Here is a 23687-nt window from a genome sequence, read left to right as displayed (position 1 = left end):
AGGCTTTACCTAAGATGGGTGGAGTAAGGCCATGGGTAAGGCCATCCAGAGCTATCTGGAGTTGTTGGTGGGGTGGGGTGGAGGGCTTGGGCAGGAAAGAAGGCAGGCATCAGGCAGGATGGGTGGGAGCCATACAGCCCTAGTCGGTTCTTTCTTCTGGTGATGTATTGGAGAAGTGGTGACTAAGCCAGGGATGCTTGTTGGTGACTAAGACCAAATCATATGCCTTAAAACTTAGAGGATATTAATTTAAAATTAGATCTCATACTTAACAACCAACATTTGCAAAGATTTCAGAATTAAAGTCTGACCTTTGTATCAAAAACACACACACATAGTTGAACATTTTGAGATTTTGCTTTACTTCAATTTAACTTTGCAGGCTTCATTAAGAAAAACTACACCAAATATCCTATCCTCTTTTAAATGTGTGGGAGGGGAGGGTGTTATTGGTTTTGTTTTTCTCTTGTTTTTTATTATGTATTTTATGCTTTTATCTTGCATTTTTATGCTATGAGATCTATGGATGAAAGGCAGTGTACAAATTTAATAAATAGTAGTAATAATTGTTAGTGTTTATTTTTATAAGTCTTGTTGAGGCATTTGAAAAAACAGGATATAAATACTTCAAAAATGTAACTATGGCATTTTTGCTGAAGCAAAGCAGACCCAGCTGGCAATATCAAGTATACAACCCAGAGCTTCTTGAAAGACAAGAGGTGTAATATAAATAAAATAAATGTGTCGATCTACCAGATTTAAAGCTGTTATCTCTTCTCTTACACACAGATGAGGTGTCTTTATCCAGCAGTGCTTGTAACTGGAATGCTAAGAATAAAATTATAGGGGAAGAATATAAATTAGAAGTATTGTGACAAGGAAATCCAAAATTTGAGAAGGTTATTGAGAATTATTTCAGTTAGTATATTTCTGTTAGCACCCCAGTCTATATTGAAAATAGACTGTTTTGGACCCCATCTACAAATTGCCACCTATTGTTTCTCAGAGAATTGTGCTGGTATTTGTCTTTTGTAAGCAAGCATTATGAGGTGCTCATATGCACAATGAACTGTTTTTTTAAAATATATTTTACAAAGAGGAGGGAATGGTAATTTTCTTATCTCAATCTAGAGCTTGGTGTCCAGATAAAGTCTGCAACTAGTTTTTGTTTGTGTCTTGAAAGTTCAGGGCTAGTTGACACTGTATTTCTTTCTTTCTTTCTTTTTTAAATGATATTTATTAAAAATTTCAAAATATTACAAAATAAAATAGAGGCAAAGAAAAATGCAAAAATAAAAACAGTTAACAAGTTAAAAAAGAAAAAAAAGACATACCCCCCCCACCATAAAAAAATTCAACAATGCAACACAGACAATTAAAAACATTTACAAAAAAAGAAAAAACAAATTCATTATTTCCCAATCCTCAACTGTCGTCACCTTCTTTCTTAGACCTCCTCCTCCTCCCTTTCTTTGTATCCTAGTTTTTAATTATCCCAGCAAATCCTTTCCATATTCATAAAATTCTGTCATTACATTACCCTAGACTATTTTAATCTTGTATTTCTATAATAAGATAAATCTTAAAACTTAAAACTTAAATCTTGTCCATACCAACTTCTCATAACCATAACATTATTTCATAATTCTTTAAACATTTTTACTAAAGCCAAATGATTTCATTCCAACATTTTTCTAATGTTCATCAATTTTATAAAACAGTTCTAATAGTAAGAAAAGGAAATACAAACAAGTCCAATCTTCATCCAACGTCCCTTCCTCCTGGTTCCGGGTTTTGTCAGTCCTTATTGTCTCGTCGATCTGGCTCATTAACCTGGCAACCTTGTATCCGAGGCCCTCAAGTCTCTTCCTTGTCCCTTCCGCAGCTCTTCTTCGTATTCGTAGCTATATTTTCCCTTGTCTCCTACTCGTGTTAACTCCAGCTTGACAATATTTTTAGCCCTTCTCGATAGATCAGCCCCTTTTCCATATTCAACACTAAATTCTATATGGTATTTAACAGCATATTTCAGAGGCCCTCCAGGGTTAAGAGCTCCCACAATCCCAAACATCTCGCGGCCCATTGCCGTATTTGAAAAGTCCGGACATCCCAGCATAGGGGGGTCAATCCAGCCCCCCATTTCCAAGCCAAACCAAACATTTTCTTTCCAAATCTGGCTTTTCCCCAGTTCATTTATCAAGTCCGAAAACTCATATTCCTGTTGGGCCTGTTCTGTCAAGGCACACTCCTGATTTAATTCCTGAGTGGGCTCCGCAAATTTTCCCACTGCCTGTTCAAAGTTTCCCACTGCTTGTTCCAAATTTCTAGCCAAAGTCGCCATCCAATTCACCTTTTCATGTAGTTGTTCCAGTAGGGCATTTGTTTTGTAAAAGGCACACAACAAGGTTTCTGAATACATTGTCCTGCAAGGTCAAATGCCTGTTCCCACGATTGTAATCTGTAACAGCTGCCGGCTCCCTGGAGTTGGTTACAGTTTCACAGTCTCCCTCTAGGGGGAAATTCTACGTATTTGTTCTAGTTGACACTGTATTTCAATGCATTTTTGTAATAAACAAATGAAAGGTGCAGTACTAGTGGAAAGTTCTGCTGCACAAGTCCTATTGAAGTGAATGAGTACTCAAGAGCAGTACTGTGCTCCCATTTATGTGCGTGCGAACTTCACAGTGGATTGAGCCTACGAAGCTTGCATAACGCCACTGAAGGTTAAAAATAAGAAGTCTTTATGCTGTACATGTTCTGGAAGCATAAGATAGCTTTTGTTGAAATTCTACCCTTTCATTAGAAAACTGGATTCCAACGTTTCATTTGCATTTGAGGAAGTAACAAAACAGTGTAGCTGATGCCGACCTGGAGAGCTACATTAAGTTCAGCGGAGATGATCAAAGGCTTCAGACTGTCATGTCTGCAGCAAATTCCATGATGAAACCATGCAAAGCGAGTTTGATTATGGGTTGAACAGCATATTTTGCATATTTTGTGAAAGCGTCTTGATTCAAAGAGCTCAGAATTAGCATGGGGATTGCATCAGCTCCGCAGTCTGAAGCACTCCATGATTACAATGCCATGCTTGCTTAGTCTAGACTTCAGATTGAATTTAGCACATAATATGTACAGAAGTATTGGGCTTGCTGCGCATAGAGGGCTTAAACTGGTTTTTCCATTTCCCATATTCATAACTCAAGCTTGCAACTTGTGCTGCTTAGATTGTGTGTTTGATTTTAAACCATTTATGTCCTGCTTCTTTTCCTGCATTAGCATGATGCATTTGAGATCTATTGCACCATTATTCTGTTTGTGGTGGTTATTTTAACCATCATAGTTATATCAACCACATAATACTACAGTACTATACTATACTATACATTGATACAATATTGAAGAACAGTGTATACCAGAATATCTCTCTCTCTCCCTCTCCCTCTCTCTCTCTCTCTCTCATAAATACAATCTACAAAAGGTTAAAAAAGAACAAAACAATTATATATATATATATATATATATATATATATATATATATATACAAATGGTTAAGAGGGCTAATACATTTAAAAGCATCCAGTTTTTTGTGCTAAATCATTGCAATTTACCATATTAGCCTCAACGTTTCTCCTCAGCTTTTGGGTTGCCACTGCAAATCTCGTAACTCTGTCAGGAATTTGTCAGAATCAAACAACCAATATGTAATTTTTGCTTGAACATCGCCATCAGGTACCTTACTAACAATTTCAGAATAACCTTTGACCTAGATTTATTTATCTAGGGATTCAGAGTAGACAGTTAAGATAAGATAGGAAATATGATTAGATCAGGAGCTATGGCCAATTGAAAATCTCTCAGTCTGTTGTTGAGGCAACAATAAACACCTGTTTACCCTGGCAAGATTCTATTCCTCATTGTATTCTGCTGCCCATTTTGCACAGAATGCTAAGCCAAGCCATGACTAAGAATAAACGAGCAAGAATTTGGTTGCTCAGAGCAAAAGGCATGGGGGTTTCACTTGTCTCCTTGCTCCCATAAGTAAGCCATGATTTGGCTTAGCGTTGTGTCTGAACCCAGGCTCGTGGTTTGTCTCCCCCCCAAAAACCAAAAGCAGTCAGTCAAGAGCAAACCTTGCCTACTGCTCATTGTTAGCAGTTTGGAGATCAAGTTTGGACTTAATCCTAAGGCAAACCATGGTTTAGTTGCAGGTCACATGACAACAGCAAGACCAGGGAAGGAATGTCCATGACTTGAAACTGGAAGAATTAAAAACTGGCATAATGAAATCATGCTTCAAAGTCTTGAAACTTTGCAGCCACTTCATAACCTAAGGCAGGGCCTCCTTTTTTAAAAAAAATTCTTGCCTCTGGCTCCTAGAATAACTTCATAGCAACTTTAACACTGCCTCCTTGACTCCACCCCAACATGCAATCACAGTTTGAAAGATCATTGTGTGCCGTACCAAAATTGAAAAATGCACTTGTTGCTGTATATATCTTTCTGTCAAATGAGCCCTTATTTCTGTCCAGGGCAGTACAACACCTGCAGCCTGCATACTGGAAACAGAGACTCAGTGCCGGGAATGCGGCGTAGTTTCATAGATCACAGAACCAATTTTCCGGTAGCCTTTTCTGTGACATCTTTCAATACCATTGATCATTCTGTTCTTGGGTGTTGACTGACAACATGCTTTCTTAGTTTCTTGTCTTCCTTACTGTCTACTTTCTTTATCTGTCAGTGGTAATCCTTCTCCCCACGGTCCGCCATTTTCCATCTGAAGCTCCTCAGGTCATCTTCTCTCTTTATCTCATTCCTCTTAGTGCTATTATTTGTTTTTACCGCAATCATTTCCATACTATCCACTTGCAGCTGCACACTTCTTCTCCTGATTCGTGTTCATCTTCTCTTTTTTAAGATTTCTGCTTTTGTTTTGTTTTGTTTTGTTATTTCTAACCAGATGTCTTCCCATGAACTTAAGCCAGGGTTTGGGGAACTGGTAGCCCTCCAGAGGCATTGCTGAACTGCAACTCCCATCAGTCCTGACCATTGATTGTGCTTGTGGGGGCTGCTGGGAGTTGAAGTCCAACACCTGGAGGACTACAGGTTTCCTACCCCTGCCTTAGATACTGTCTTCCCAGTAGTTTTGTTTTGGGTCTAGGGATGGAAGGATCTGTCAGTTTTGATTCTCTCAATTTCTCATTTTTCCAGTGTCCAATTTGGTTCTCCACATTTCTCAGCAACTTGTGTGTATGAAAAATCCTCATGAACATTAGCACCTTAGTGAGACATTTACCTAATAAACCATTTATCTATGTGGTTTTGACTAATGTACACATTTAAGTTCCTTTTTATGCATACTTTCCTCTAATATATGTATTTTTGGAAACATAGTTTGGTTGGAGAACAGCATTGCAAAATTCACATAAGTGCAAATTTTGAAGGACTGCTGTGTTTCACTTCTCATGTCTGCAACAAATTCCATGATGGAACCATGCAAAATGAGTTTGATTGTAGGTTGAACTGCATATTTTGCATATTTTGTGAAAGCAGCTTGATTCAAAGAGGTCAGAATTAGCATCAGCTTCGCAGTCTGAAGCACTCAGAAAGTGTAGATTGGATAAATCCAGTTTTATATGTTAACTGAATCAAATTTCTCTCCCAACCCTACTTGGGACTCCCCCTCCACCCCAAGAAAATCCTCTTTTTAAAATAAAATAAAAAAATCTAATTTTCATTTTAAGTCTTTTGTTTCATTTCAGTGGTGGCTTGTTATCATTTTATAGATAATTAAATCATAATTAAAAAATACAGATAGGAAAAGGAAGCTGAAGAGCTAAAACAGAGCTGTTTCTGTGTTTTCCTTCCTCTGTGTTTGTGCTGCCTTCCTCCCTCTGGATTATGTGTTCTTATTATTCCTAATCCCCATCCGTTCTTCTTTTAATCAGTCCACTCTCTCCTACTAAGATCCAACACTAGCGCTGCTTCAGCCACACACAAATCATACACCCACACTTGCACTCCTCCAATGTACAACTCTTCCCTGGCCTCTGGCTTTCTGCCAGCTAAAGGGGCATTTCCAAAGAGACAGAGTCTGCTTTGCCCAATAGCTCTGGCGCACAATGGAAGTGGCATTTGCAACACCGACCATGAGGTCAATGGGCATCATTGTGTTTTCTGGCATAATTTGCCTCAGGGTGGGTGGGCCATCGGGGGAAATGGAGGCGACTATAAACAGCAGGTGCCTAAAAGCATGGAGAAGATGTCAGAGGCAGGCAGAGTTTGTGTGGAAAGCTACCCCAAACAGATGCAAAGGAAGAATATTGCCATGAATAAATGAGAACAGAAGGAGTTGAGTTTCACAGCGAGGCAGAAACAAACTTTTGAGTTTCACAAAAGAGGGCAAGGATATGGCCAAGATGTGGTTGTGTGCAGAATGCATTCATTTAAAAAATGAATTTCCACCCACCACTCAGAAAGGTTGAGGGGGTCAGAGCAAAGGCACTTTCCAGCTTGAGAGTCGGGGGGGGGGGCAGCAAAGCTTGAAGGTGCCCGACTAGGAAAGCATTAATGCTGTGGAAAAGGAAGGCATTGCCTCTTGAACCTCCAGCCCAGGACTACAAGCTACCGAACTTACGATAGCTTAGCATCCACCGCTCACTCAGTCTAATGAAAGGGCTGGTCCGGCAATTGAGCTGGCTCTTAAAGCATTCCATTATATTTGATTACTATTTTGTTGTTGTGTTGTTGGTTCAGTTTTGGTCCTTATGCCTTGCTCAGCTATCTCAACAAGGTCTGACAAGAATGCAGAGTATTTAAAACAGTTCAGGTTGTTTGAATGAGCTTTTATTGGGGTTGTAGTCACCTAACTCATACTCAGAGTGACATTAATGGACCAAAATTAATGTTTTCTGTGCCAACTTTTAATCAACTGCTGAAAACTTTTTTTTATTCTGCCAGGCCTGTGCAGGCAATTAAGAGTGCATCTTCTACAATGGTTTGTTGATTCTTAAAATGACAATGACAACAACAAACGTGCTTGCTTTTAAATTGTTTTTATTTTTTAGAATGCTTTCATTGTATAGTTTTTATCCTTTTAAAGTTGTAAATTGCTTTGATATGCTTTAATGGTATAGGAATATTAGTCATGTCTATTAATTTCAGTCTACTCTGAGCAGGACTGACATTAGAAGAAAAACGCTTTAGGTTCGAATAAGTAGAACTGTAAGCCTGTTTGAGTCGGTCAAAACCAAATGCAAAGCACTTTATCTGCGGTTAGTTCCCTATTTTTACTTCACTTTTCCATGTTCCTTATGTGTCATTTTTATCCTTTGGATTAGGATGTGGCTTTAAACCACAGGTAAGTGTACTGCGGGTAAATAAATATACCGTACCTCAAACTGAGTACAAAACAGGCACGACTTTATTTTCATTTTCTGGGAAACATTAACTATTTATTCATTACATCTATACCTCCCTTTCAGTCTCAGGAGTTCAATATGGTGTACATGCTCCCCACCTTTTAACTCAAACCAACCCTGTGAGGTAGGTTAGACGACAGAGAGGTAGTGACTGGCGTAAGGTCACCCAATGAGTTTTATGACTGAGTGGAGGGTTGAATCCTGGTATGCCTGGTCCTCGTCCAACCAGTACACCACCTTCAAGCCTATCCTCCTCCTCCTCCTCCTTTATTAAATTTGTATACCACCCTTCACCCAAAGATCACAGGGCAGTTCACAACACCAGTCAGGTCATATTGCATTCATCTTGTACCAGCGACTCAATGCAATTGCAGGTTACACTGGAACAGGCAGAGAACCTTTACAGAATACCGTCTCTTGAATTGTTTTACGCTTTCCCCACCTTTTACTCTTTTAAGCTTTTTAAACAAGATTGTTTATGTTGATTTAAGTGTGTGTGTGTGTGTGATTCTCATTGTAAAATGGCAGGCTATAAATGCACCTAAATTAATAATAGAACCGTAGAATTGCTGGAAGGGACCCCAAGGATCATCTGGTTCAACCTCCTTCAAGGCAGGAATTGCAACTGAAGAATCCCTGGCAGATGTCCATCCAACCTGTGTTTTAAAACCTCCAGTGAAGGAGAACCCACCACCTTCCAAGGGAGTCGGTAGAATAAGGCCGTGACTGTTCCAATTCACCTTAGAAGAGGGGACAGTTTAGATACCTGGAAGATCAGGGTTCCAAATCGTACTGAGAACTCGACAAGTGGAAAGGCTCCCTGTTCCAGACATTCGTCAGCCCTCTAATTTATGGAGGGCAACAGGATTAGCAGAACTAATAGCTGTACCTTTGCTATTTTAAGGTTGCTTTTTTTATTAATTTTATGCTGGATTGTGTTTATGCTTTTGGCTAATGCTTTCTGCCGGTTCTGCATTTTGTGATGTTCTTTTATTGATCGTATTGTCCTTGTACAATTATCCTCAATTTCCTGCTCATAACAATGGCCTCCATTTCCCTTTTTTTTACTTTCAGCTCTGATTCTTACACTGGTATCCACGGCTGTGATTGGCCTTGGTGCACCAGAGATTACATGCCTTTTAATCAAGCGAAACAATATAATGTCAGAATCATTGGAATCTTCACCTTCTCATGAGGTAAAAAGGATATGAACCTGTGTGGTTAGTGAAGACCACCATCAATGACCTTGCTCCCTTCCCACCAACTTCAGAAGGGAGATAGATTGCAGTTTGTGGGATTCTTTGCGTGGACAGGCGGAGTCCCCAGATCCCGCGCAGTCCCCCCCCCCGTCATGTGGAATAACGAATCAAGACAACATGCTATGGGATTAAATTGGCCACAACTTTATTAAATTTCAAATGTGGGTAGACCTTGGCTCAGGCATTGGGCGTTCTCCCTCCCCAGTCCCCAGCCGGGGACCTAGGGAGCATCAGGGTTATCCAGTGTGTGTGGGGGGGGATGGGCCGGCTCTGGAGAACATATGTTCAAGCAGAGATAGCCGCCCCCGTTACGCCGCCGCCGCAGGGGAGAGCAATGACGACCTTTCGGCGTACGGTCAAAGCCTCCCTTCAGAAACCCCTTTAGCGGGGAACCCTGGTATCGCCGCCGCAAAGAGGAAGATGGACTAAAGGATTCCACCCAAGGCCTGATACCGCCAAAGTTGTGACGTTTTGCTACGGGAAAGGCGAAACCTGCCAATGCAGGGAAATTCCTTTCCGGCCCTTTAACAGCGACCTTAACGTAGCAGCGCCCACATACCTGTGAAGAAAAGTTAACCTGCGAAACCTGTGAAGAAAAGTTAACCTGCAAAATAAGACATTAACTGAGGGTGGGTAGGGTGGGAGAAGCTCTGGAGCCAAGTGAGGATTCCCAGGTAAGATCCTCCCTCTATTGTGTGGGCAGGTAATCCCTCCCCTACCTGGCCTGGTCTCCTTGGCAACGCTTCCCCCAGGTGGAATTGGACAACTGACTGAGGTAGGCGGGGACCTCCAGGTATCCCACCTGAGGGAAGGCAAAGCCAAGCCTATGCTGTTGGAGCCGCTCCAGATCTAGGGGCTGCACGCATCCACGCAAAGGGCGCCCCCGTTTTAGGCGGGGAGCAGTCATTCCCTAGAGAGGCTCAGGTGGTACCTGCTTCACTAGTTTTTTGGTGCCAGCTGAACTTTAAATGTGTTTTAAATGTATGCTGTGTTAGAAACATACAATATTCTTCTAATTTAGGTTTGAGGAATCTGGCCCTTCAGATTTCATTATTTCATTTCATATAATAAACTTCATCATGGTTTACAAAAATAAAATAAAACCATTGCAATTACCAAAGGCACATCAAAGCAGGTCTTTTAAATATTCAAAGCTATGTAAGACCAGCAGTAACCTAAAAACAGAATAAAACACATGTTAATGTCTACATATCTGGATATATGTTGCTAGACTCCCAACTCCCATCAGCCCCAGTCAACATGGCCAAATGCAGTGGCGTAGCGTGGGTTATCAGCACCCGGGGCAAGGCAAGTAATTTGCGCCCCCTAACCCATGGATTTGCGTCCCCTAACCCGTGGATTTGCGCCCCCTAACCCGTGGATTTCCCTAACCCCCAGATGTTGCGCCCGGTGCGGCCGGCCCCCCCTGCACCCCCCACGCTACGCCACTGGCCTAATGGTCCAGGATATTGGGAGCTGCCGTCCAGCAATATCTGGAGGGCCACAGGTTCCCCATCCCAGTTTTAAATGAAAATGCCAGGACAGAACCTGCAACCTGCATGCAAAGTGTGTACTCTGTCATTGGCTCTTACCCACTTAGGTGGGTAGCTCTTAATATCTAATGATATCAGAAAAGAATGTTCACCTGTGTTTGTTCTTTACACTTAGGCAGGTGAAACTCAGGGAGGCATTCTGTGTAGGAGCTAGGAATGAAATGTCAAATAAATAAATAAATAAACAAGCCAGCCAAGAGATCCTTAGCATCTATGAGCCCATCAGTATCTGAAGAACCAGCTCTATGGAATCAGCTTCTTAATGAACTTTATCTAAGGCCTAGCAATTGGCTCTTTTCCTAATGTATGTTTCTAAAAGGGCTTTCCCTGAAGAGTGACTCTTCTATGTTTGAAATATTATACAGTGGTACCTCGGGTTACATACGCTTCAGGTTACATACGCTTCAGGTTACACACTCCGCTAACCCAGAAATAGTGCTTCAGGTTAAGAACTTTGCTTCAGGATAAGAACAGAAATTGGGCTCCGGCGGTGCGGCGGCAGCAGGAGGCCCCATTAGCTAAAGTGGTGCTTCAGGTTAAGAACAGTTTCAGGTTAAGTACGGACCTCTGGAACGAATTAAGTACTTTTTTAAAAAAAAATAATTTTTATTAACCGGCCAATCAAATCAAATTAAATCACATCACATAAATTCCGAATTACAAAGCCAAATTTTAAATTTTCGGAACGAATTAAGTACTTAACCCGAGGTACCACTGTAGTTAAATGCTTTTAAGATCAGTTTCTAGACAGCTATGTATACATTATGTTAAATGCTTTTAAGATCAGTTTCTAGACTGCTATGTATACATTATATACAGTGTGTGTGTGTGTGTGTGTGTGTGTGTGTGTGTGTGTGTGATGGTGTACATTGCTTCGGAAACATTTGTTTGAAAGTGGTGAATAAATCCTTAAATAAAATAAATAAATAAAGCAGAGATCTTAAAAAAGACCAGTGTGGTAAAATACGTCTTTCCATCTCATGCAATACAGACCCAAGAAGACCACAAGTGTTCCCTGTATTATCAAAGCAGCAAGAATATCTATGAAGCAGCAACAGATTTCGAAGTCGGTGTGCTTGAAAATGTTGAAATTAAAGCAATAGTAAATATTTCAGAGAACATCACCTGTTTTTGGTTTTTTAAAGAGTACCAGAATAACTGTAATTCCTCTCTGGATTTGGAGAACAGGTAAGCAAAGAGATACATTGGGTGATGATTGTGATAGAATTTCCTATTATTTGCTCTGGTTCAGAAAAGTGCTGAGCATCTGGGGGAAGATTATATGAGCAGCCAGAACTTTACTTGTCGTTTTTTCCTTAACTGTTCTCACTACTGAAGAGGCAATTCGCAGTGACTTGCCTCTTCAGCAGAAGGAATAGCTGGGTCAAAAGCCACAAGTACACAGAGTGCACAGTTTTCTCATATACTTATATGTCCCTACTTTGACACACAGATTTAATCTTTAAACCTACCAATTAAATTCACCTCAGTTAAATACAAAGAGCTAAGCTTTACTAGGGGCATGCCCATTGAACTGAAGGGATGTAGCTTAGCCACGTTCAAAATTTTCAATTTATTTGAATGCCACCCACTCACTTTAGATTCCACTGAAAGGTTCACTTCTGTCATTCTGGACAGAGGTTCTTTCTTAGGAAAGGGCGGTTTAGCACTCTTCACTTATTTGCTAGAAGTCAGAAACAACAGGTGGGGTGGGCACCTGCAACCACACATTCAGAGCAAAGCTGCCACATCAGCCTGTCCAGTTTACAATATTCAACAATAGTTACTGAATGTAGACATACGGTCTCTCTTGCGATGAGACAACAGCCATCACATATTTGAGTTGCAGGGGAATTTAAAAGGATCCCAGTGCAATAAGTACTTTGATAAACCTCCGAAGAAGCCTTGAACCTGAGACCTTCTGCATACAAAGCAGACTTTCTACCATTGAGCTATGGCCCTTTTCCAATTTGGCTAAGGCCTTTCTCCACAGAATGATTAGTATGATGGTTTAGTCTGGTCCCAACCACAGGTTTCGCTTGCCTGCCTGCTTGCTTGGTGTTGTTTTTGTTGTCAATTTGTTCTGCTTCCTTTTACTTTCACATGAAGTTTTTTTTTGTTTTTTTAATGGATGCTTTCCCCCTATTGCATAGGCATGTTGTTTCAAAGAAGTTTCCAAAAATTAGAGAAACCCAGGCTGGAAACCACACGCTGTCCATTAAAACCAAAGCTGATAATTACAGGGTGACATTTACAATTCATATAAAAAGTAAGTATGACATGGAGACAAAGGAATGGCTTGATCACAACTTGATGAAGGATGATAGGGCAGGAACGGGTCCATGTATGATGTATGCCTAACTTTGAAACAGCAAAACATGTTGGATTCTTCCCCCTGCAGGGATTTTCCCATTCCTTATTTGAATATTTTCCCCTCCCTCTTTCAGTTCTGGTATTGTGTGCTATTTTTCCCACGTCACTCATCTCATTTCAAGCAAGGGTACATCATCCCTCTCAGGAAAAAGCTCTGAGCTGCTCAAGGTCAATTACATTTTTCAATGGTGGTTGGATTTTTATTTATTCCCCCTTAAGTATCAACATGATGTGTTGTGACTCTTCTAAGCTTCCTGCTTCGAGCAGATGGGAAGTTTAAGAGTATTGATCAACATTTGCTCTTCATATTTAAAAAGAAATGCAGGGAAGACAATTCCCTGTTTTGCTGAGGGTGGGGTTGAAGTGGGATTGAAACTAGGTGTAAGGAATAGTCAAGGCAATAAACAACTATTTTACTTTTAAAAGACACCTGAAGGCGGCCCTGTTTAGGGAAGTATTTAATGTCTGACTCTATATTATTTTTGATATTTGGTTGGAAGCCACCCAGAGTGGCTGGGGAGACCCAGTCAGATGGGCGGGGTATAAATATATTATTATTATTATTATTATTATTATTATTATTATTATTATTATTATCTCTCTTATGTGAAAATTTTCTTCAGAATTTCCAACAGCTTTTAAAGGGAAAATGGTTCAAAAATATAGAGGACTGTGAAGCTACTACAATCCTCTCTATAATTACTTTTATAAAGAGATGTTTGTCTCTTTGTTGGGGAAGGGGAGTAGAAAACGCGAGAGAGGGGTTACATATACAACATGAATTCTAAACACTCTTATAAATAATAAATTATTATTATTATTATTATTATTATTATTATTATTATTATACCACTTTAATAGCCATGGCTTCCCCCCAAGAATTCTGGGATTGGTAGTTTGTTAAGGGTTGCTGGGAATCATAGGAGCCAACTCTTGGGGGCCATGTGTGCTTGGGAACCCACAACAATAAAATTGTGTGGGCTGGGCACTCACAAAGTCAGTGAGAAAAGCCAGCAGGTAACAGCAGCACTGCCTCTGAGAGAAAAGCAGTTGAGCTCTACCTTCTGCAGCCAGCGAGTGAAGCACCCTTTTCGGTGGGGGGCTCCGATGTGGAGGCACAGCCTCTCTACCTCTGAGTCTGAGCCCCTCCCTGCAGAAAAGGGTGCCTTGCTGTGGAGAGGAGGAGGAAGAGGAGGATCTGACTAGAGAGAGACAAAATAGAACCCTTTACATGAACAAAATGTCTAGCCCTTTTGTGAAAACAGCTAAATAACTTCAGCATCTCAGTATACAGCCGGTGCAGAAATGTTATTCATGTGAATTTGGTTGATAGAGCTTTGTAAATATTGACGAACAATGCACTTTCTCTCTCTCTCTCTCTCTCTCTCTCTCTCTCTCTCTCTCCCTTGTGAAATGTGTTTGTTTGTTCTGCGTTTGGATGAATCTTAAGGCATCAAGACCAAATTTTCCATGATGGTTCTTGAGATCACCTTCTAAGTTTGTATATAACTAGGTGCCATTTTGAAACAAGATGGTGGGCTGAACCATTCAAAACTACATTGATTTCAACCATTGATATAAAAACTGCACTTTCGGGGGGGGGGGTTTCTTAGAGTTCCTGACCAACACTGGGTACAAGGTTGCTAGTGCTCTGATAAATGAACAATTGGATTGATTGATTGATTGATTGATTGACTGACTATAAATAATAAAAGTAAAATACTTCCATGAAAAAATAAATGATAAGGAATTCTTGCATTGTTTTCAATAGAAAGTCCAAGAAAGCCACATTTTATACTAAATAAGCAGCGAGAAGTTAGCTGCCAATCAGAAGGATATCCTAAACTAAATTTTGAATGGTTTTCTTGCAAGACCCCTGATGAAAGGTAGGTCACCTGTTTTGCTACCAACCTGTCACGGTTTCTTTTCTTTTCCTTTCAACTCTGCATTCAGATTGGACATCTTCCAACTGAGATAAGACGGCATACACACCACAAACATGCAAGACTGATAGACTGTATAAAAGGGAAAATACAGTAATCTGATTCTCCTTTTGTTCTGTAGAATTTCATGTCCAGCCACTGAAGTTGCAAGCTTTTTGCCCCCTTTCATCTGAAATCAAATATGTATATTTAGTGAGAGGAACCAATGTGCCTCGCTACTTCTAAAATGCAAGTGCCTCGCTACTTCTAAAATGTGAGCAGCATACAGATCGAAGAAAAATTCAGAATCCTGTTTTGAACCTCCCTTCTCTTAGAATCTCATTCTGCACCAAAATGCCAAAGTCCTGCTCCAGATTTCACAGGAGGCTTTTGCAGTTTGGACCAGCAGGAGCCCGTATGTGGAGTCCCCTTGAGTCATTCTTGAGTCGTAACGACAGCAGTGTTATTGGCTTTGAACACGTGGCCTTTTGTCATTCTGTTTTATAGCTGCAGAAGTTCTAAGACTGCCCAAAGTGAAGACATGGATGGAATACAACAGGCCCAGCTGAAATTACGAGAAAACGAATTACTCTTTCGACAACATGTGTGGTGTTGTGCAGTTAATGAGTTTGGAAAAGTCTGCACCAAACTCTATACAATAGGTAAAGATACAAATGTATTTATGGGTTTGGACTCTTTAGCCCCTTTATTCATGCTAACAGTACCACTTCTTTAGTAAGACCCAGTGTGGTCTTCCATACGCTTGCATAGCAGAGGGAATGTTTCATTAGACAGGTTGGTGGAAGGTTTGCCATCAATATTTCCTTATGAACAGAAGGGATGGGAGACCTGCTGTTGAACTCTGACTCCCCTCAACCCCATCTAGTGTGGTCAGGGATGGTGGGATGCTACCGACCAGCAACATCTAGAAGGCCACAGGTTTGCCATCCCTGCTGCACAGGGTTTCTCTTTTTGCTGTCTGTCAGTGGGGGAAAAATGCCTGCAGAAAGTACAAGTTTGGGCAGTCTAAGGATCATTGTGGTTCAACTGCGATCCTTTCTTGTTAAATTGATTCAATCTCTCACCTCCTGTAAGATCCTCAGTTATTGGTTTTGCGATGCATAGCCAACGCACCACCCAAATCAGCTTTTATACTTCCATTCCAGTCACAGATTTTGACGGGTATAAAATGTGACGCTGCCAATTGATAGGGTGAAATTGCAGCCTTACTGGTGCAAAGCGTTGTCTGGCATTGTTTCTCTTCAATTGGGGAAGGGCAAGAATAGAAGATTCTTTGCATGGGGAAGGTCCCTGGTTCAGTCCCTGGCATCCAGCCCGTATTTCTATGTGAACTGTGAAAATAATGTCATGTTTTTTGTTGAATGGTTTGTGTTTATGTTCTGTGCCAATAAAACATGTGCAAGATCTCTTTTATTTAAAGTGTTCAAGCAAAATAATTTACAGTGGTACCTCTGGTTACAGATGCTTCAGGTTACATATGCTTCAGGTTACAGACTCCGCTAACCCAGAAATAGTACCTCGGGTTAAGAACTTTGCTTCAGGATGAGAACAGAAATCGTGTGACGGTGGTGCGGCAGCAGCGGGAGGCCCCATTAGCTAAAGTGCTACCTCAGGTTAAGAACAGTTTCTGGTTAAGAACGGACCTCCAGAACGAATTAAGTTCTCAACCCTAGGTACCACTGTATTTATTTAAATGTTTTGGCACACTTCTTCATGACACTATGAATTGGAGGGGAAAGGAGCCCTGATATCTGCAACAATTTAAAATGGTTCCTCCTGCTCCAAGTCACTTAAGGTCTAAGTATTGACACTAAGCACTCTAGAATTGGTTACCTTCCTTCCTTCCTTCCTTCCTTCCTTCCTGGAATCTTATAATGTATTATTTACATTGATGACTGGAAAAAAAAAATCATCATCAACCAGTCCTCCATACTCTCATGAAGACCTTCTTCTGCCCCTCCCTGGGAACTGCAGATTTTATTTTAATAGAATCATAGAATTGTAGAGCTGGAAGGGACCCTGTGGGTCATGTGGTCCAACCCCTTGCAATGCTGGAATCTGTTGCCCAATGTGGGGCTCTAACTCACGACCCTGAGATTAAAAGCCTCATGCATGTACACCAGACCAAGGCAGAGCACTAGAACCTGTTCAACTTTCCACTGCCTATGCCTTCAGCAAAAGCAGCCTGAGACTTTGCCTTCAGCTTGGGTCCAAGTGTGTGTGTAAGGATGACTTTGGGATTTGGAAACTAGTTGATGTAGGTGTGTGTTTAACACTTGCTGTGTTTAGTTCTGAGGTTGCATTTGTGTTCATTCAAAATTCTATTAGTGTTTTACTAGGGCCAGATAATTTTGTTCAGGTGTGTTTTCCATTGATTTTGGCATTCTAAGCTGACTCTGTTCTAATTATCTGCTCTGTTGCTGCTTCACATTAGCATTTAATTGTTGATCATTTTATTGCATTTTGAATGATGTTAGCTACCCTAAGCACTACTTTGGTAAGTGGAAAGGGATAGTAGTAGTAACTATTATTATTATTATTTGCTGGTGTTGTTATTTTATTGGAATTATTTTTATATTTCAGATCTAAGTGTACCAGGAAGCCCAATGCAGGAATTCTTTCTTAAAACGGGAGAGCTATTGCTTTTAAGATGTCGTGGTATATCTGGTGATTATAACTTTGGAATGAAGTGGTATTCTGAAAGCAAGCAATTGATGCAGGTACCAAGAGGAACCCATTTTCCTGTCAGCACTTACTGTAGCCTTATATTAAAAATACTAACTTAAAAATCCCCTGTGTATCTCTTGTACCTGTGTAGCTGTTCAGAAAGCGGTGAGAAATCTCACTGCTTTCCAAGTGTCTTAAAGGTTCAGGACCACAGTCAGGGAGAGTTCCCACACTTCTAACACTTCCCAGTGCCTCTTACTAAAATACCTGCTTGCTAATGGCATTTTGAAGACTCTTGCCTAACTCTGGTTCTGAAATAAGCACCATATTAATGTCGTAATATATTTTTTAAAATACTGAGTTGGAGTCAGACTTTTGATTCAACCCACTGAAAAGCTTATGAGACCTACATTAGTTGTGACTTGCTAAATTCCTATTGATTTCAGTAGTTCTGAAGCTTTGCACAGCTCCACACCACAAATGAATGTCACCATCTCTTAAATACTAACTTTTATTTTTTTAAAAAAATAGGGCTTGTCACTCGAAGGAAGGAAGAATTTGAACTCCAAGAGGGTTAAGACGCAATATGCATTTATTTTCCCAATGGAAACACAGAGTCACAGACATTTTAACTGCTCGTCCAAAGAACTTGCAGCAAATAAGAGTGCTTTGGTTACAGTTTTAGGTAAGTCATCTGTCATATAAAATGTTTGCACAGGGACATAGAAAGCTGCTACCTGTTGAACCATGTCTACATCCCATTGAATTTAATGGGGCTTACTCCAGGGTGAGGTTACTATTGCAGCCTTAGATGGTTTATAAAATAAATGCACAGATACACACATAGCAGCTTCCACACCCTTAGTGCCTGTTTCATGTGTGCCTGTTTCACTGCATTTCCTATGATGGAATTTACAACATGAGAATGATGCATAGTCCAGGATATTTTGTTTTTATTTTATGTGTTAATGGCATTTATATGCCACCCAATAAGAGTGTTGTCTGGCTAGCGTGCAAATAATACAATATTAAAATTTTAAAAAATCTCATATAAAAATCCCAGCATTAAAAAATCAGCACAAGAATTTCAGCCGCAGAGTGTTAAATAGCATTAATGAATAAATACTTGCTGGTCCAGATTGGCTGAGAATCTTTTAGTGCCTTAGCAATACTTGTCTGATTTCAAGTCCTCTAAGAAGGAACTGTGTTGCTCTGACAGAGCAAGTGTGCTTGGCACTGAATTAATATTCTGTTGAGGAATGAAGCACCTATCTCGCGACCTATCAAGTGTTTGTTGCTTCTCAGTTTAGGGTGAAAATTATTGTGCATCAAGGCTAAGGATGCGGGGGGAGGGGCAGATTTTGATACAGTTCACATTTAAAGGTGAATCTACCCGATTCTCACTTTTTGAAACAAAGTGAGAACCAAAACCCAGTCACCCTTCAAAAATCACACTTCTCCAAATCTTGCAATCCAATTCTCTAGCCAAGTAATATGTACAAAAATGCATACACTGTGGCAAAGTGTACCTAGAAATGCATGTTTCTGGACAATGACGGACCAAATCTGGACAATGACGGACCAAAATGCATTATCCCGGGGCGGGTATGCTTTGCAAAAATGCATGCAAATGTGCATGTTAGGAGAAATTCATTAAATAAATTACAAACTGATAAGGAAATGTGAAGAACTGAAACTGACAGAAAGGAAAATTGACAGATTCCTCCCCTCCCCTTCCCCCCAAAAGGTAAATTTTGACATTTAAAGCAATGTCAAGGGCCAGGCTGCATGACAACTGCTGGAGATGTGGAAGTAAAAATGCAAACTTAGAACATATGATGATTAACTGCCCAATGATAAAATCATTTTGGTGCGAGGTGAGGATATATATAGCAAGACTAATAAAAAGAAATTGTTATTTAGGGGATTTGAATTTAATTCTAAATTATATACCGGAAACGTGGGAGATTACAAGGGGTCAAAAAAAAAGGGATGTACTGTGCCATATTAGAAGCAAAAGAACGTTGGATAAATATGAATGGATAAATATGAAGAAATCTGGAAGGAATACTTAAGCGATAAGGCGGACAGTGGTGGGAAGTGGGGGGAGGAGAGGTCGGGAAATATTGTTAAAAAGGTGTAGTTATAGGTATATCAGTACTCAAATCTGAATTGTTAAATTGTGTTATTAGTATTATTGCGGTTTTTGTTGTGTGTGTTTTTTGTGGTTGCTGTTTGTATTGAAAAAGGGTCAGGCTGCATGAAGGACCATCTCTTCTTATGTGAATCTGCCCATCTGATGAGATTGCCTTTTGCTCCCCTCTTATTTGTGCCATTTCAATTTGAAGCAAGATTCGTGGCAAAACATGAGAGGGCTTTTTCTGACCACATCCATGCCATACACTTAACACACATGGCTTGCCCCAAAGAACCCTGGGAAGTGTATGTTACCCCAACAGTGCTACAATTCCCAGCACCCGCAACAAACTATGGTTCCCAAGATTCTTTGATGGTGGTAAGGTGCTTGAAATATGCTTTAAATGTATGGTGTAGATGTGACTTCTCTGGTGGGGCCCTGCATATGCCCCAATAATTCAGGTTATCTTCCTCTTCATTCCCTTTCTGTTGGTAATTGAAAACCATCCTTTTAAAACAAGCTTTTGATTCCGTTCCTGCCGCATGCATTCATAGCTACTGTCAGTCTTTGGGTTTTGGCTTTTTTCTGGAGTTTTTTGCTTTGTTGATTTGTATTTTGAGGATCAGATTATTGTTGCTTTTAGCTTCCTTTTTTATTTGTAAGCTGCTTTGAGCAACTCCTTTGCAGAAGGGAAATGCAGGGTAATAAATTATTTCTGAAAACGTTTTCATTTTAAATAAAAATATCACAACATCATTTTGATATATCTTTCAACAGATAAGGGTTTTATCAATTTCACCAACGCAAAGGAAGATTTTGAAGCTGATGTGGCGGAAAAGTTGTGCCTTGAAGTCACACTAATAGCATATCCATCAATTAGATGTATATGGATGTCTTCCCAAATGTCATTTCCTTGTATACAGACTTACACAGATGTTTACAGGTAATTAACTTTCTTTGAATGTGCTTCTGTTGTGTGTAAAGACTTGCAGCCACTATTTTCTGCACCCTTCTGAGTCAACAGGTTTAGAATCGTTCTGTGTATTTGTTTCCCATGTTTTGTATTGCCACAGTCTCTGTTTAGATAAAAAGGTTATTGAAAAAGACCCTTAATGGTTCTTGTTTTAGACAAAAATGCACTGCAATCCCCCCCATGCTCTGCTCACCATCTCATGTTGCACATTGTATTTCTTCGTTTCTTCAGAGTCAATGCAGCAGAAAACTCAGGACATATATAAACCACCATCAATGGTGTCTGCAGGAGGCCTTCAGTCTTGCAGTGATCAATTGGCCATATAAGGGATGAGAGGATCTTTTCATTATTCTAGTCTCAAGCTGTATATATCTTGCTTTAGTACCCCCATCCCACCCACCCAAGAATCAATTGACCCGTTTTGTGTACTTGCAAGAGCACACATCCATTGATTGCTACTCTGAGGCAACCACGAGGAGCCGCTATTATTATTATTATTATTATTATTATTATTATTATTATTTATACCACCCTTCTTCCAAAGATCACAGGCCAGTTCACAACATAAAAATACAAAATGAGAACACAAAATACATAATAAAACAAAAACAAATCAATAACCCCCCCCAAACACATTTAAAAGAATGTTAACCAGCCGAAGGTCTCGTTATACATAAACGCTTTTGCCTGGCACCTAAAGATTTATAACAAAGGCTGTGCTTGCTCTGTACTGGATCCAAACCTGTGACTAATGTGTGTAAATCCATGGCAGAGCATCTTCTTTGGATGCAGAAAGGTCCTGGTCCAATCTCCAGCATCTCCAAGTAGGGCTACCTGTTGGGCCCTGTCTGAAACCCTGGAGAGCTGCTGAAAGTCAGTGCAGACAGTGCTGAGCTCGGTGGACCAATGGTCTGATTCAGTATAGGGTAGCTTCCTAAATACTATTCAAAGAACAATACGGATATTCACTGTGATGTTTGTACTGTCTCCCATCTTCAATTATAAATCCATAGGCAAAGCACAGACCACCTGAGTGAAGCTCGCAAACTACTGGTGGTTCACAGACCACAGTTTGAGAGCCAATGGTCTACAATGATTGGCCAAATCCCTATAGGGTTTCAGGAAGGGGGTCTTCTCCTAGCCCTCCCTGGAGATGCCAAGGATTGAATCTATGTAAATTTTCTGAGCCCTCCGAGCACAGATCTTCTGGGATGGGGGAGAGAAGCCATTTCCCTACTCAGTTGCCCACTGCAGTTCTTCCCAATGGATAAAAGAGGACCTATGTCTTTTCCCTCCTAGGGAGAAAAGTGGCTAGGAAGGGAGGGGAGATGCCAAGCAGATCAATAAACGCTCTCCCTCTCCAGTTCTCTGCTCTGCCTGAAGCCAAATGGAAAGTAAATTTCCACACAGCATTTTGATTTCAAGCCACACCACAATGACTCCCATCCACCTACAACTTCCTCTAAACTTTTCCAGAAAATGTTCTTAGTGCCCTTTGGTTTTTCTGTTCCCTCTTTGTAAAATAGAAGGTATCTCTCCGCTCACTTTCACTTCCCCAGAATTAAACCAAAAACATATCAATGTCTATTGCAAGCCTTCCTTTATTTTCAAGCAGGCTGGCTGAAACTCCTGCACTGAATCGGTCTCATGAAACTGAAATTCACGTATAAATGCTACTTGATTCCCTACATTTTATTACCCTTTTATGTATACAGTGGTACCTCAGGTTAAGTACGTCATTCGTTCCGGAGGTCCGTTCTTAACCTGAAACTGTTCTTAACCTGAAGCACCACTTTAGCTAAAGGGGCCTCCTGCTGCCGCCGCGTCGCTGGAGCCCAATTTCTGTTCTTATCCTGAAGCAAAGTTCTTAACCTGAAGCACTATTTCTGGGTTAGCGGAGTCTGTAACCTGAAGCGTATGTAACCTGAGGTACCACTGTACTAGCCATTTGTTACATCAGAGCCCAATTATATGTCACATCAGCCTTCTGCAACCTCCAAATGTTGGACGACAACTGCCATTATCCTATACTGGCTGGGGATGAGGAGTTTTGTAGTCTGAAACATCTGCAGGGCACAGGGGAGGGTAAAGTTGCCTTCCGTCAGTCACACTTTTCTATTTTTAAAAAGGAGCTTGCTTCGATCAGCCACTTTTATTTTGAACTGCAAGGGAAGAGGGTGGATGGGAGAGTTTTGAGACTAGTGGGTGGGTGAGAGGGGAGAGGAATGTGGAGGTTCCCATATTGGCGTCTTATGTAAGATGAAAATCATGAATCACTGAGATCCGTTTCCCAAAGACTCCCTGCTTGAAACCCTGCAGAGCTGCTGCCAGTTTGTGTAGACAGTACTGAGCTAATTGGAGCCGTGATCTGACTTGGTATAAGACAGCTTCCTATGTTCCTAAATCACTGGCAACATTTGTTAAGCACAATTTTTGAAATATTTATACAATTAACTAACATGTTAAGGTATCTGTATTTGGGTTCTGTCTGTTCTGCATTGAAACTGAGTAGTATTATATGTCTTCTTTCTTTTCCTCTGTAAAGTACAAAACGGCTATTTATAAAATATGACGCAGGGTGAGATTCTGTAGCAGTGCCCAAAGTTGCTGGACAAGAAAACATAAACACTGCCACATTGGTCCTTGAGCATCACTCACCACCAGCAACAGAGGGACTTTTCTCCTTGTTGTTGTTGTTTTCCAGGATGTCTGTAACATACTTAGATTTATTTCTGGTCCATTACAGAAATGAATGATGCTGTTGCAGGATACACAGAGTAGCTGAAGGAGGGGTTTCCCTGTCACTGAGCGCATAGATGTTATTTGTGCAGAATGTTTTTAAAATGTTGCCTTTCTAAAGGATGCTTTGCAGTCTTATTTTTGCCCATCTGTCCAAGGCAGCCCTTTCACAGCCAGATTTCTTTTCCAAAGTTGAGAGGAGCAGATTCCTCTGGTACTGTTGTGTGCTTAAACACTATTTTTGAAGTAGCAGGTATACAATTATGTATACAGCCATTCTTCCCTGGGAATCGTGGCTGTGATAGGGAGGTGATCTCTGGCAGGTGCCTTCCAAAGCCAGCTTTCCCTTGCTTCGATGCAGGAAGGTTGCAGAACCAGTTTTTCAGAGCTCGCTCCATCTGGTAAGGGCACTTTCAAAGGGCTTTCATTATGTGACATTGCCACTGCAGTTGATGAGGAACACAGAGCTCCCTATATGTTGTTGGAACCCTGACCATTGGACCACCCTCTAAGAACAAGAGGCTGGACCAGGTGAGCCTTGGGCCTGATCCTACAGGGCTCTTTGCAGTGGCGGACCTACATTTATGGGGTCCTGAAGCTTGGACGGTCATGGGGGCCCCTTCAC

At 40.7% G+C, this 23687-nt stretch overlaps 1 protein-coding gene and 1 long non-coding RNA gene across 2 annotated transcripts in view; one reads left to right on the top strand and one right to left on the bottom strand.

Annotated features, from left to right (window-relative positions):
* Window positions 1-23687, bottom strand: part of LOC307215185 — a 371333-nt gene that overhangs the window by 3050 nt on the left and 344596 nt on the right. The window lies entirely within an intron of this gene.
* FLT3 (fms related receptor tyrosine kinase 3) overlaps window positions 1-23687 on the top strand; it is a 54140-nt gene that overhangs the window by 10297 nt on the left and 20156 nt on the right. Inside the window, exons 2-9 of the mRNA XM_079973487.1 lie at window positions 8493-8614; window positions 11222-11418; window positions 12384-12499; window positions 14375-14489; window positions 15033-15187; window positions 17130-17266; window positions 17745-17898; window positions 20128-20293. Of these exons, the coding sequence (XP_079829613.1) occupies window positions 8493-8614; window positions 11222-11418; window positions 12384-12499; window positions 14375-14489; window positions 15033-15187; window positions 17130-17266; window positions 17745-17898; window positions 20128-20293 (1162 nt within the window). The remainder of the gene's footprint in view (window positions 1-8492; window positions 8615-11221; window positions 11419-12383; window positions 12500-14374; window positions 14490-15032; window positions 15188-17129; window positions 17267-17744; window positions 17899-20127; window positions 20294-23687) is intronic.

This window comes from Podarcis cretensis, assembly GCF_951804945.1.
Source record: "Podarcis cretensis genome assembly, chromosome: 4".
Classification (NCBI taxonomy): domain Eukaryota; kingdom Metazoa; phylum Chordata; class Lepidosauria; order Squamata; family Lacertidae; genus Podarcis; species Podarcis cretensis.
The sequence above is the reverse complement of the archived record's forward strand: the minus strand, read 5'-3'. Positions and strand labels throughout refer to the sequence as shown.